This window comes from Brienomyrus brachyistius, chromosome 10 (genome assembly GCF_023856365.1).
Source record: "Brienomyrus brachyistius isolate T26 chromosome 10, BBRACH_0.4, whole genome shotgun sequence".
NCBI lineage: Eukaryota > Metazoa > Chordata > Actinopteri > Osteoglossiformes > Mormyridae > Brienomyrus > Brienomyrus brachyistius.
The window spans coordinates 10157031-10170907 of NC_064542.1; the positions used below are offsets into that span (position 1 = coordinate 10157031).

Sequence of the window (13877 nt, forward strand, 5' to 3'; positions counted from 1 at the left end):
CTTTCTCTCCCCTGTTCAACCTCAGTCAGGTGATGAGGGATTTCGTGTTTGATGCTAAGGAGGTGCTCTTTCTCAGTTGTGCCGAGCAGTGCAGAGTTTTCTGGATGACTTTCACCGGTGACAGGTGAAAAAATCGTGTTGTTTTTTGTAGGTTTGCTTTTTTCAGATTTCCTTATTGCTCTTTCTCCCAGGTGGTTAGAAGCGGGCTGCAGAAACACACACACATACACAGAATATTTATATATGCGGTTGTTTTCTTCTGAGTAACACCATTTTTTCTTTCTCTGCTTCCATGCCCCCCATCCACAAAAGCCAATACATTTCCATGTAGTTAAAATACTCTCAAGGGTCATTTTGTTAGGTACACCTTACTAGTACCAGGTAGAGCCCACTTTTGCCTCCATAATTTAAGTAGACGGGTCTGTTCAGAGAAGCACTTCTGTACACGGCTGCAGAACTCAGCTATTTTTTTTTTGTGCAGTTGTGGACATCCTGTTAGCTTTAACAAATCTGGCCATTCCCCTCTGACCTCTCTCATTACCAAGGTGTTTTCGGCCACAGAAATGCCAGTGAATGGATGCATTTCGTTCTGTGCCATTCTCAGTTACCTCTAGTCATGATAACGTGTGAATATCACAGCAGGGTGGCTGTTTCTGAGATGCAGGGTGCAGCTCACCTGGTACCAACAATCGCACCATGTCCAAAATCGCTTAGATCACACATCTTAGCTGTTGCAGTACTCTGCCAAATACTAACGGACCCTCTTGACCTGGCCCATGATCTGCATATATGGAGCTGCAGCTGTGATTTGCTGCTTAGAGGAGCAGTTGCATCTAATTACCTGCCTTCTGAGAGTACTTTGTATGTGTTGAGTTGCATCCAGCGAAAGCCTGTAAAATGTATAACAATAATCTATAACCTTTTCCTTTCATTTGCTGCTGCAACAGTATATTTATCTTCCATTTTCTCAATAGTATTTTCATTTATAACATTCGACATGTGCAGTTTTGCACGTTTTTAAATATCTAACACGGACATCCTTTCTTAAGCTGTCCTGTTATAAATCTTTGGCTGCCCCTTTGTAGGAATGAAAATAAGGCTGTTGAATACGCAGATTTTGGTCAGATGTCTGCACTGTATTTTGCAATGTGCATATTGGTACGTCTCATCTGTTTGTCTGAAGCACAGCGTGCCACATGTGTGTTCAGCTCTCTGGGGGCTGGTCTGGGCTGGGCTGGCTCTTCCTTCCTGGCTCTGCTCTGCTTTTCCAGTGAGTCTCCATAGACTTGCTATCTCTCTCAGCCTACCAGGTACACGTTGGTCAGCCTTTATTGTACCGTAGTGCTGTGCCCTGCCAGAAGCTGGAGGGAACCTGACTTCAGCCTCCTGCTTGTTAAATGTTCCCCGCTTGGTCTCGGCGGTTGTAAATCGCAAACGTGGATCCTTTCATCCGTGATCTGTAATTCTGATCTGGTACAGGGTGAGCCTGAGGCCCGTCTCGAGAAGCACGGGGCAGTAAGCGCCTTCACTACGCGACGCATGTCCTGCGTGTGTCAGAGCCGCGTCCCCAGCACGAGCGAGACCCCGGTGCCGATCCCAACTCAGGGCACCGTAGTGACTTTAATGAGACCAAATCGACTGGCCTTGTTGTTCACTGAGTTGTCTGAGATGAGGACAGATCCGAACGGCAGTGAAGCAGATGAGCCGCGTGCTGCCAATCTGCACAGCTCATGGGCGCCGGAGTCAAGCCAGTGTTTTTTTTTTTTATTAATTTACTCAAACAGAAATGGTAAATATATACTGCATAATAGAAAGTGTCCCGCACTGCAATATAAAGATTTATTTACAGTATACTCTATGATGCCTCTTAGATTGACTGATTCCAAACTGCTGTAAAATGTGAATATTTTGTTGATAAGTGCAGCTAAATATAGTTTGATTCATAATTCAAGTAATTGAATCAGTGAATATTTAATACCCCGTCCCTCATCAGCACCACATCAGTTTCCCGCTCCGCTGCCCTCTCTGCCCCACGCTCGGCATTATGGGTCGGCCCTAACGACAGTACCTAACCCCCTCCGCCTCCCCTGCCTTGTGTCCCTTGTGGAAAGCCAGGCGGGGTGAGACAGATGGCGCCATCCCCTGCCTGGGGTATCGGCAACTTACTGCCCTCTCTCCCCCTCAGCGCCCTGCTGTTGCCCCTGCTCACTGCACCCCTCCCCCACGTCTTCCCGTATACTGTCGGGGGAGACGGGCATGCCGGCAGAGAACAGGCCGAGCGATCTTCTGCCTCTCGCGCGACGCGCAATTAACTACATTTCAGTAACGAGGCTTTAAGCTTTACGGTCTCCATGGTTACGTGGCTCCCGTGCCCGCTGCCGGTTTGGGCGAGTGCGGTTGCAGGGTCCGTGTCGGGCACATGTGTGTGTGTGGATTAGTTACTAGTAATTATGACATTGTGGGAACCATTTTTCAAGTCCCCACAAAGGTCTGTGAATGCAATCAAAAATCTAAAAATGCCAAAAATATCATATTTTGTCTGGTTACTTATGGTTAAGGTTAGGCCTGGGTAGGGGTCATGGGAGTCCCCACAAAGATATATTTACAATCCTGTGTGCGTGTGCTTGTGCGCGTGTGTGTGTGTGTGTGTGTGTGTGTGTGTGCGTGTGTGTGTGTGTGTGTGTGTGTGTGTGTGCGTGTGTGTGTGTGTGTATGTGTGTATGTGCGTGTGCGTGTGTGTGTGTGTGTGTGTATGTGTGTGTGCGTGTGTGTGTGTGTGTGTGTATGTGCGTGTGCATGTGTGTGTGCGTGTGTGTGTGTGTGTGTGTGTGTGTGTGTGCGCGTGCAGCAGCTGCACGTTCGGCCTCAGCACAGCACTGCCCGGCCCTTGTCTCTGTGCTCGGCCGCCTGTGTCGCTAGCTGATTTACTGCGATGCTGCTCATCCTTTTACTTATTTTATTGTTGACTGTACGGCTAAATAAAAAGTATTATTAATTTCACACTGCAGTAATTCTGTGCACGTGTGATGTCACGGCGGCCGCTGTAACTGCTGGTCGTCACCCAGCCGGATGCCATGTATTATGTGGAATACCAAGCCCTGCGTGTGTCAGTTAGCACATGTGAGTTTTGTCTCCAGATGTCTGTGTCTTTCTCTATGCGTGTGAGATTGTAATTCTCAGCATGTGTCTGTGTGTTTCTCTTTTTCTGTTTGTGTGTCTCTGTATGTTTTTCTCTGTGTTTTTCTGTGTCTGTCTGTGTTTGTTTGTCTTTCTTTGTGTTTTTCTGTTTTGTATGTTTCCCTGTGTTTGTGTGTTTGTATGTGTCCGCTTATCTGTTGCTCAGTGAATTTGTGTGAGTTTCTCTCTGTGTTGTCTGTCTGTGTTTCTCTCTGTGTGTCTCCCTGTCTGTCTGTGTTTCTCCCTGTGTGTCTCTGTGTTTTTCTCTGTGAGTATATGTGTATGTCTCTCCCTGTGTATGAGGCTGCCCCCACACAGCCCCTCTCCCTCCCTGAATGTTGGCTTGGGTCCTGCACCACACCAGGGTGTCGCAGCAGTGGTGCCGGCTCTCCGTAGGGCTGTCCTGGCTGCCTGCCGCGAGCAGGCCGTGGTCACCGACACCCAGCAGCACACACTCCGGGTGCAAGCAGTCAGCGGGCCAGCTTAAGTTGGTCTGAGTGTCAGTTCAGAAAGGCTCACTGAGATCCATTTCACAGAATTAGTCTCAAGACGCTTTAAGCATTTCGTACATAGAAGATTCCCCTGCTGTCCGAGTAATTCTGCATATTTTTTTTTTTTGCATTTTTCGTTTCAGCTAACAAGACCTTGCTAGGAGGAGGAGGAGGTAAGACCACGTTTTACTCGTACTCTGCATCTGCTATTTCTGTGCATGTCTGCATTTGTGAGACGCACTGCTGAAGCAGGGTGTGGGTTCAACAGAAACCGAGATCTGCATTACGTATAATACAATGTTATAGGTGTTTCCGGTTGGGCCAGAGAACAGAACCATATGGCATGGGCGGCTTGGCAGTGAGGGATAGAACGGGGAACGGGGTCCCTGTTCTGGGCTGGACTGCCGGGGGTCACGCTGACCTGACACAAACGGAAGTACAGTGACAAGGAAGCCGAGCACTACACACACCCTCACAAAGTGACTTAATGTCCAGGCTGTGTGTGACAGAATAAATAATAGGAGGAACTGAAATGATCAAATGTTAGTAGCCTTCTTGAATTCCATTCGCCACTTAAGGTTATTATGTCTAACTGAAGTAGCTTTAATGTTAATATTTACTATTGAAGAGTCATTTTTTTTCTGCTACTTCAACATTATTTTTCTATCATTTCAGTTTATTATGTCATGCGAGTTTATATATAATGGCCTTGCCGCCTATAATGCCATGTAAGTAATAATAAAAAAGGGATAATTTCTCATATTCATTAATCAAAATTATGGACAAGCTTTTATAGAGGTCAGCGTCAGACGTCTGACAATTAAACCACCAAGAGGCATAACGGCTTTGCGGAGATGGGAAGGTTGGGGCTTTCTGTGCTTTCAGAGGCATCACGCTGCCGCCACGAGGATCTGTGTGTGTGTGTGTGTGTGTGTGCGTGTGTGTGCACATATGTTTCAGCTATAACCCTGTTCATTTACACCTAAAATCATTTTACAACACTTCTGTCACCTTGAACAAATCAGTATTAACATATACAAAATGAAAAAAAAGTGTAATTATTCTGATGCATATAAATATATTTATTTATGGCCCAATTACAAGAACCAGGCTCTGAAGCAAATGGTCCCTGAGCAGAGATGCAACTGATGTAATGTCCCTTATCGGAACATCCTGAGCCGTGCCAAGCTGTAGCTTGAGCTTTGCTGGATTTAGAGGTATCAGGTAAATTAAGGACAGTCTAACCAGCCCACACCGCAGGATTAACTAGACAGACAAGGACAGAGTTTGTTAGGCATCACTGTCGGACAGTATGGTGACTGCAGCCAGAAGAGGGGACAGTGTCCTGCACGGGTTCCTGTACCCACAAGTACTCGATGGGTAACTGCAAGTTTCCATGTAATGGGTGAAAAATATCCAAAAATCGAGGTACAGGTGTAGGAGGAAATTAATTGAGCAAGGGTGGACCATAGTTCTAAATGGCACATACTTATTTTTAAAATGTTGGTTACAATTTTATACATATATTTGAAAATGTAAAACACATGTCCACAAGGGGGTGGACACCTTGGTACACTTGCTTAATTCTGTAACAATGTTATAAATTTATTGGTTTTGTTACAAATTCATTGACAAGCAATGTTTAACATATCCTCGTGTATCTTTTCTTTTTATTAAGTGTCATATTTCTTTTTTTTTGATTGACTCATTCAGTTCTGTTCTTGCCATTTTGCTATTAATTGCAATTGTAGCCATTGGCCCCCAAAGGGATACTAAACACACATTTTTGGCGTTTTATATTATTGCAAAGGTGTCACTAATTAAAAAGCACCTAATGAGACTGTTTGGCAATGAACTTTTAAACTCAGCTCTTTTAGAACTATAATTTGGGTTAAAATATTTTACTACTTGAATAATTTACTTATTCATTATACTAATTTTCTTAAAATTACTGATTGTTTCCAAAGTGATGTATATTTTTTTATAAACAAAAGAATAATGATTTTTGTTATAAAACCAATAAATTTGCTATATTATTGCTGAATTAAGCAAGCGTCCCTAGACTTTCATTGAGCACTGTACATTAGACGGGCAGACGATATGTAAGCGGGCTGCCCCAAATCACGCCTTCTATAGGCCTGCTGGGTAACTGCAGGTCAGACTCCTGAAAGCTACAGCACGTCCACAGTGTGTCGTCACTTCCTGGTCCGAGCTGGACCCCTAGCCAGCAGTGAGGGGTAATGAAACTTCCCGTTCCTTTTGCCATTTTAATTTTTATGTATTTCATAAAAGCCTTGGTGGTATAAGTTGACACTTAATTCTACTAAAAGTTCTGTGATTAAAAAACATCACAGGGTGCAGCTGCATTAGTTAGTTTGATGATGGGTGTCAGACAGACGGTCCGTGTGTGTGTGTGTGTGTGTGTGTGTGTGTGTGTGTGTGTGTGTGTGTGTGTGTGTGTGTGTGTGTGTGTGTGTGTGTGTCTCACCGTGTCACCATGCCGCTGTCTGTGGCTTTCGCTGTGCCAGGGAGTATGAGTGTGTGTGTCTATGTGTGTGTGTGTGTGTGTGTGTGTGTGTGTGTGTGTGTGTGTGTCCCTAGCAGGGCCCGTGTGTGTAATTTATGGGTGTGGAGTGCTGTGTAAATAAACAGTAATTTCTCAGTGTTGACTCAGTGCTTGGTGGGGGGTGTTAAGTGCCTGCCCGCGTGCTAATCAATATCAGTGATAAATCTGCAGTGCAAATTCCTACTCATCAGATCCGCCCCTCTCCTCCCCCTGCCAGCCTCCCGGCCCTCTGCCCTGATGGTGCCTTTGCCCTCTCTCTCTCTCTCTCTCTCTCTCTCTCTCTCCCTCTCCCTCCTCGCTGTCTGTATAGTCCCTCTTGTTTCCCTCTCTCTCTCTTTCTCTACTTCTTTCAGTTTTTCTCCCCCCTCTATCTGACCCCTTTCCTCTCCACATTAATTCAACCAGAGTAGAATAAAATTTAACACAAACTCTAGTAAAACACCCCTGAAATTCAGCTGATTGCCCCAAGCCGCTCCCCCCCTTCCCACACCTCTGGTCTGTTGTCTGTCCTTCAGTCAGTTTCTTTCTCCTGTTTCTTTTCACAGCACACTTCCTCCTCCTTCTCTCACGCTCTCGCTCTGCACCTCCCGCTTAACTCCTCACTGGGTTCGTTAAGGAGCGAGACAAGAACCTGGGTGCTAATTAGTCTGGGACTTATAGGGGAGCGGAGGCCGTTTAGGCAGCCGAGGGAGGGTGACGGAAAGCATGCTTGCGATTTCAGGTGGCAGAGAATCAGCAGATGATCGAGATAAACGGCTTTGGTGTGGGGTGGGGTGAGAAGGAGAGGCAAGGGAGGGGGCAGGGGTGGGGAAAGCATGTAGCCCTTTCACATCAGAGCCCCCCCCCCCCCGGCCCCCCCACGCCTCAGTGGACCTGATCGCTCACCTTCTGCTGCCATGGTTGCACCTGGACATTCCTGTGAGTTGGTTTCCAGTGAGAAAAATAACAATATAGGCTCTGGGATATTTTCCTAATTTATTGTACTGCAGAAGAGTCTAAGGCAGTCAAAGAAAATTACATTTGTATAGGAGATGGATGGATGGATAGATGGATGGATGGATGGATGGATGGATGGATGGATGGATGGATCTTCAACTTGGTGTAAAACTATAACTTTACATTTGTCAAAGTGTGTCAGCTCAGCCATTTCAAATCCTCTTCTAAAGTCACCTCAGTATTTGCAGGAACCATACAATATATCCATGCATGTTTTGATTCAGCCCAGCCACCAGCATAACATGTTTGGCTAATCAATACCTCATCAAGTTATTTAACTAATTAAGTTAATTAAGTAAGCTGGTGGTGAAAGTGAAATGGCTGAGGTGCCCCAGAGGAGAGGTTTGGGAACTGAAGCGGTGTTGATCTAGCCATCCAACAAGATATCAGTAATTTTTTTTTTTAAAACAATTTATTTTATTGCGTTACTGTTAATTTGCATATATTCTAGTTTTGCATTGTGTTCTTTTCTGAGCAAATGTGCACATTATACTCAGAATAGCTTTAAACACTTTCTTTGTTGACCTTAGACTTTTGTCGGAATTAATGAAACAGAGGCTGTCTGAGTAGGTGGGCCTTTCTGCTGCCATTCCAGTCGCTCACAGTGAACTTTACTTGCTCTGTTTCAAAGTGTTAGTGATTCCTGCCCGTGGCTCTCTTGCAGGCGAGGTAGGACTTCCAGTGATGTGACGGTGTCACTGCCGCACACCCTGCTGCCTGTTTTATGTGAAGCCCCACTGCCCGGCGGCTGTGATTTTGACCCTGTTTTGGAGGTGATGCTGGACTGATGGGCACAGCATCCCTAGCGCAAGTTATATAACTGTGTCCAGTGAAAAGAGACACGGAGAAGCCATTCAGAGAGAGAAATTCACATTTATAGACAGACACTTCAAATTTCCTATTGATTTTTTTGAGAATCATCGTTCGTAAGCAGTATAAATACTGTATGAGCTGCCTGTAAGGATAGGGCTTCCTGAAGCACCCGTGCTTAATTGAGGGCAGAACAGAACACAAATTAGTGTATTCAGAATGGTAGGCTTCCATGGGGCAGGGGAGGAAGGCCATGAGAGTGAATCGGCTGGCGAGGGCCGGAGTTCAGGCATCCGCCCGGCGCCGGCCTTGAGCAGACAGGATGCAGGCTGCCCCCAAGCGCCCCCAAAAGGACGGAAATGAGTCAGCCACACTTCCAGCAAGGGATTCGGAGGTCCGCGTGACGGATGCGCGGCCACCAGCCCGATGCCCCTGACCGATGGCCGGTCGCTGGTGGGCACGTGCCGGTGCGTATTGCCAGAAAGCCCTTGTGAATGGGACCCACCAATCAGGGTAAAGGTAGGCGGGGTTTCTGTCAGGCCGCCAGCCGTCACTTTCCGGGGAAGGTGTGCTGCCCACTTAGCAGATGAGCCGTCAGTCAGTCTCTCATTGGACAGTGCTGACACTCGAGGTCCAAAGGCCATGGCCCCCAGCCCGCCAGCAGACGTGCGAGCCGCTTATGCTCGACCATGTCGTGTAACCTCGCTATCGTGCTCACTTCTGTGTCTGTGTGAAGTGTCCTGCTGTTTCTTTGTGACTGGTTAATCTCGGCGTGCCTGTTCGGTTAGAAGTCATGTGTCGGTTAATCCCTCGGCGCGCCGCAGTAGTGCACTCACTTAAGCCGCCTTCCCTGCCGAGGATGTTTGTGTTTTCCAGTGACTCGCTTGCCATGTCAGCTCGTGTCGGGGTCCCTCGGCACCCCGGTTTTCTGAGCTTGCGCTGCAGAGAGTTCAGGTGGAATTGCACTGTCTGGAAAGAGGCTGATTTAGGGTTGGGCCTTTATTTTCCCTACATTTGGCTGCCATTTCCCTGTGAAATCTGTGCAGGGATCAGCTGTAGCTAGGGCTAAACCTTCTGCTGCAGAAAATCTTGGCCGTGGTCCGTGGCTCTGTCTGTGTGTGTGTACGCAAGGACTGTTGGCGACATGTTGTAGCTCCCTGCTTCGTTAGCATGGAGCCAATTAGCACCTGCTAACGAGCTCACTCTCCCTGTCTGCCTCTATAAAAGGGAGGTGCGGCCAGTGACACAGGAAGGCTGCTGATCCCCAAGGCCAGTGCGCCCCCCCCCCCCCCCCCCCCCCGCCCCCACACACACAGACTGACTCTCTCCCTCGCACAAACACTCTGACTCACTGAGCTCTATTAACTGAGCTGTGCACAATCACCCCAGTGTTTCAGGCTCCTCCTCTTCACCTCTTCCTCTCCATCCATCTTTAATCCTCTGTCATAACATCTCTCTGTTTGCTGCTTCAATAACACTACCTCTACCAGCTCTCGAACATCATCTGCAATAAAAGCACACGCATAAGCTTTTATTTAACCACCCAGTGATCTCACAGTATAGAAGAAGAAATGATTTACATCAGGTAGAAAAGGCACTGACGGTTTTTCTGTAGGGCTGTACAGTGCTGAAGACTGTGGAGAAGCTACGTGAAGGTTCATCTTAGACACACAGCACACTTCGCATTGACGGGAAATATTTCAGTAACAATTTCTTTCTGATCAAAGGAAACTTGTTTATCTGTCTCCCTATAAGGTTCTGTTATTATTATTCTGCTTGTCTGTTTTCTTCTCTCCTTGATTCCTCTCCTTACCCATATATTCACCTCCTCATGACACTTAATAGCTGCTTTGTTTGCTGTCATATTGTCCAATTTTCTGTATCCACCCCCCTACCATTCCAAGTACATGATCTGGATTGTTCATGAAACTGCCCTGCGGTTGGATGGGGTGGTTGTCCGTCATTTTGCTGATGTGGCGGCGGGGCCAGTGAGGCTGTAAGCAAGGCTGCTGGGTGTCACGGTGATGAAAACGCAGCCTGCAGGGACGATGGAAGTGTGAGGTGAGGTTTCGCTCTGACCGTAAGCGATAGACCTCGGAGTGCAGTGTTACCTCGCTGGGGATCCCTGCGAGGCCCGCAGTGGCCCACGGCACAGTGCTTAAAGATGTCTTCCTGTGAATGAAAGGTTGCCAGTTCGAGTCCCCTGCCATACTGCCTCTGGACATAGAGTCTGACCTAAACAGTCAGGGACACAGAGGGTGTGGAGAAGCAGCAAAGTGAACAAACTGAAAGCTGTTTCTGAGGAGGACAGCTGCAGCCATAACAACAGATCAGTTCTGACATTCCCAACAAGTCAGCAACTTCTTAAATTGACGGTGTTTATTAGAGGCAGTAGGTAACCAGTTACTGTTAATAAACGGATTATTGGTATTCCACTGCAGTAAAATCCTCACATTTCTAGTCAATGATTCTGTGTGCGGGGGGGGTGTCATGTATATATTACATTATGGGGACCAAATGTCTTGTGTGTGTGTGTGTGTGTGTGTGTGTGTGTGTGTGTGTGTGTGTGTGTGTGTGTGTGTGTTACGACACTGATTTTGTCCTCCTGTCCTTGTGGCCCCAAGTTGTGGCACTGTTCCGTCTCCCCAGTACTTCAGCTCTGCAGTGCAGTAATAATGATGTGAATTGAGTTCATTTAGCCGTGTGAGGGCTCTTAAAAAGGGAGACTGAAGACACCCAGACACGGGGCTGATAATGACCCCACTGGGGACTGGCAGGTGGTACAGCTCCTGGGCCTGCTGCTCTCCTGACATATCTCTTCCCTCTCCCCCCTCCTCACAGTGGACGGGTCCATCCACCGTGGGGCAGGGCCCCTCTTGAAGAAGGAGTGTGCCACCCTGGGGGGGTGTGAGACTGGCCTGGCCAAAATCACAGGAGCGTATGGACTGCCCGCCAAGCGTGAGTAAACCCGGAGCCCTGTAGGTATCGGTAGCAAGACGGTGCACCCCCCATGGTGACCTTGGCCATTGCACCTCTGGCATACCTCCTCTTGTTCCCCAAATCTCTGACAGGAAGGCAGGGATAGAGATGTGGGGCTTTGGTACACGTGACTGCGTAGATGCTGGAGGTGGTTCAGGGGTTAGGGTACTGCTTATGGGTCTGTCCGTTCGCCATCTCAACTGTGGATCTAGTCAGAACTGTGGGTTCCCGGGCGGACCGTGCCTCATTGTTCCATCACACATTCTGTGCAGGCGATCATTTCCATGGACACTTTTCATCCCGAGGTGGGTTCGGAATGGTGACCTGGTGCTGAGCTGTCAGGACTCCCGTGAGCTGTCTTGTTGTGAGCGTGATGCACATGGTGCCGGGGAGTGGGTGGGGCATTGTAGAGCACTGCGCTAGTAAAGCAAAGGTTGTGGGTTCAAATCCCAGGGAGCATCCATAAACTGTTACCGTTCCCCGTACTGTAAGTCACTTTGGCTTAATAAAAAAAAGGGAAAAAATGACTGAGCCATGGGGTGAGTTGAATTTGCCATGTCTATGTATGTTTTTCATATGTATACATTATTTTTCGTATTTAGGGCCCCTTTGATGGCCTTCCGTGACCCCTCCTGGTGGTCCTCTCCGGTACGCAGTGTCTCTGGCTGACACGAGCCCCCACCCCTCCAGCAGCAGTGTGCAGTAATTACGCAGTCAGACTGTGTTTACAGATGCAAGCGCTCTTTAATTTATGCCCACACTTAGTAGTAATTCCCCACTATAATTTATAGCCTCCCCCCTCCCCCCATTCCCCTTGGAAGGAGCATGCATTACTGTATCAGCCCACGCCCAGCACTTTTAAAAACTTCACCCTACTAGGTTCATACAGATCGAAAGGCTTTAAGTAGCGGCCATTGACTGGCATCCCTCTGAACGACTTTGCGGGCCTTCACAACGGGAATGACGGGTTTTAATTGTACGGCAACTTAACGTGAGTGTGCCGTGTTGCCATGGAGAGATATTGGAACCAAATGTAAAAATAGATGGAGTGTGTTCTGTTATTACTGTAGTACAGAAAGGGTTTGTGGGGTAACTGGCATGCAAAGGGTTAATGTACTGTATAAAACCTGATAAGAGAGTTTTGACCTGTTCTTTTGTGTTCCACCTGCCCAACATTGCAGTATGGGAGTCTTAGTGTGCTGAAGCTCATTAGAGCTTGTTAATTAGTAGTATGCCATTATACAGTACTTGGGGTTGAAGAACTGGCCAGTGATGCCTGGGAAGGTTTTCTGTGGTCTGTAGACCTCTCTAATGTATAGGATACAAATTCCAACATGATTTTCAGCACTGGGCAATACTGTGCTGTTTTACCAACAAGGAAATGTGCAAAAAATTGTGAGTAAATTGCAAGCAAATTGCTGTAGTTTAGGAGCACTGCCATTTATCACGGTAATTTTCACTAGTCACTCGAGCTTAACACCTGCTGTATAAATGGTTTGCAGAACATGGTGATTCTGGGACCATTTGCTGTGTGAAATGCTATGAATTAAGGTCACCTGCTGCAGAATTAAACATTTCAATTCCAAATCCAAAGCATATGCTTGAAAGTGTTCTTTTCTTCTCCTATTTCCCTGTACTTGGCACAGGTGGGTCCTTTGTTCTTCGACTCGAGGCACCAAGCCTTTGTAAAATAAAAAATAAATAATAAATAAATAAATATGCAAAATAGAGCGTGAGTCAATAGGAAGTCCCCATTGGAAGAAAGCAATACAAAATTGTTTGTGTAACTTGTCTTGGTTCTGACTGTGTGTGTGCCAGGCACTGGTGGGCAATGAAGCGGCATGGCTGGGAAACAGCTTGTGGCAGCGCTAAGTGTACGAGATGCACGGTGGGAGAGAGAGAGAGACAGAGAGAGAGGGAGGGAGAGAGGGAGGGAGGGAGAGAGATGGGCTCCGAGCGCGGCCAGGCGGGAGAGGCATTGAGGCAGGAGCTTAATGACCGCATGGAACGCACCCGGCGATGATGTCACTGCGGCCCGATACACCTACAAATGAAGACGGGCCACAAGCTTCCAACGAGTGACATTTCTGAAAAATACACCCAGCCACCAATCTATTAGATACACCAGCCTGTTAATACACACAGCCTGCTCCTCCATACAGAGAATCTAAATATATGCAGAAGACAGGCAGGTTCGGTTAGTATACGGCAGAGCACTCTAACAGCTAAGACGTATGATCTAAGTGATTTTGGGCATGGTACAATTGTTGGTACCAGGCGAGCTGCACCCTGCATCTCAGAAACAGCCACCCTCCTGTGATATTCACAAGCTATCATGACTAGAGGTAACTGAGAATGGCACAGAACGAAATGCATCCATTCACTGGCATTTCTGTGGCCGAAAAAACCTTGGTAATGAGAGAGGTCAGAGGAGAATGGCCAGACTCGTTAAAGCTGACAGGAAGGGCAAAAGTAACCTCTCAGTGTAACAGGGGTGTGGAGAACAAGTCTGAACAACCTGTCTACCTTTAATGCAGTTCTGGAGGCAAAATTGGTTCTACCCAGTACTAGCTTGGCTTCCCTAATAAAGGTAGAATTCTACCTCCTTCCTCAAATGGTGACACATTAATAAGTATTGCAAAAATGGCCTTTATTATCTCTACAGGGCAATCTCTACTTTTTAACCAATGTGGTTATGGCCATGACTGTAGGTGTGCAGTAACGGCCATAGCCGCGAACCCTAATCTGCCCCCGACATCACATTGTGTTGGGTTGGGAGTCGGCAACATGACGCTGATGAGATAATCACGTAAACCATATGACGGCTCAAAAGCGGACACATGGGGCCTGCCGGGGAG

At 47.3% G+C, this 13877-nt stretch overlaps 1 protein-coding gene across 4 annotated transcripts in view; it reads left to right on the plus strand.

Moving 5' to 3' along the window:
- The window catches only part of macrod1 (mono-ADP ribosylhydrolase 1), a 71266-nt gene that overhangs the window by 40873 nt on the left and 16516 nt on the right, over positions 1 to 13877 (plus strand). For 3 of the 4 annotated variants that reach the window (XM_049027857.1, XM_049027856.1, XM_049027860.1), the window contains exons 4-5: positions 3812 to 3841; positions 10882 to 10998. In XM_049027857.1, coding sequence (XP_048883814.1) covers positions 3812 to 3841; positions 10882 to 10998 — 147 coding nt within the window. The remainder of the gene's footprint in view (positions 1 to 3811; positions 3842 to 10881; positions 10999 to 13877) is intronic. The other variant, XM_049027858.1, reaches the window with a different exon arrangement.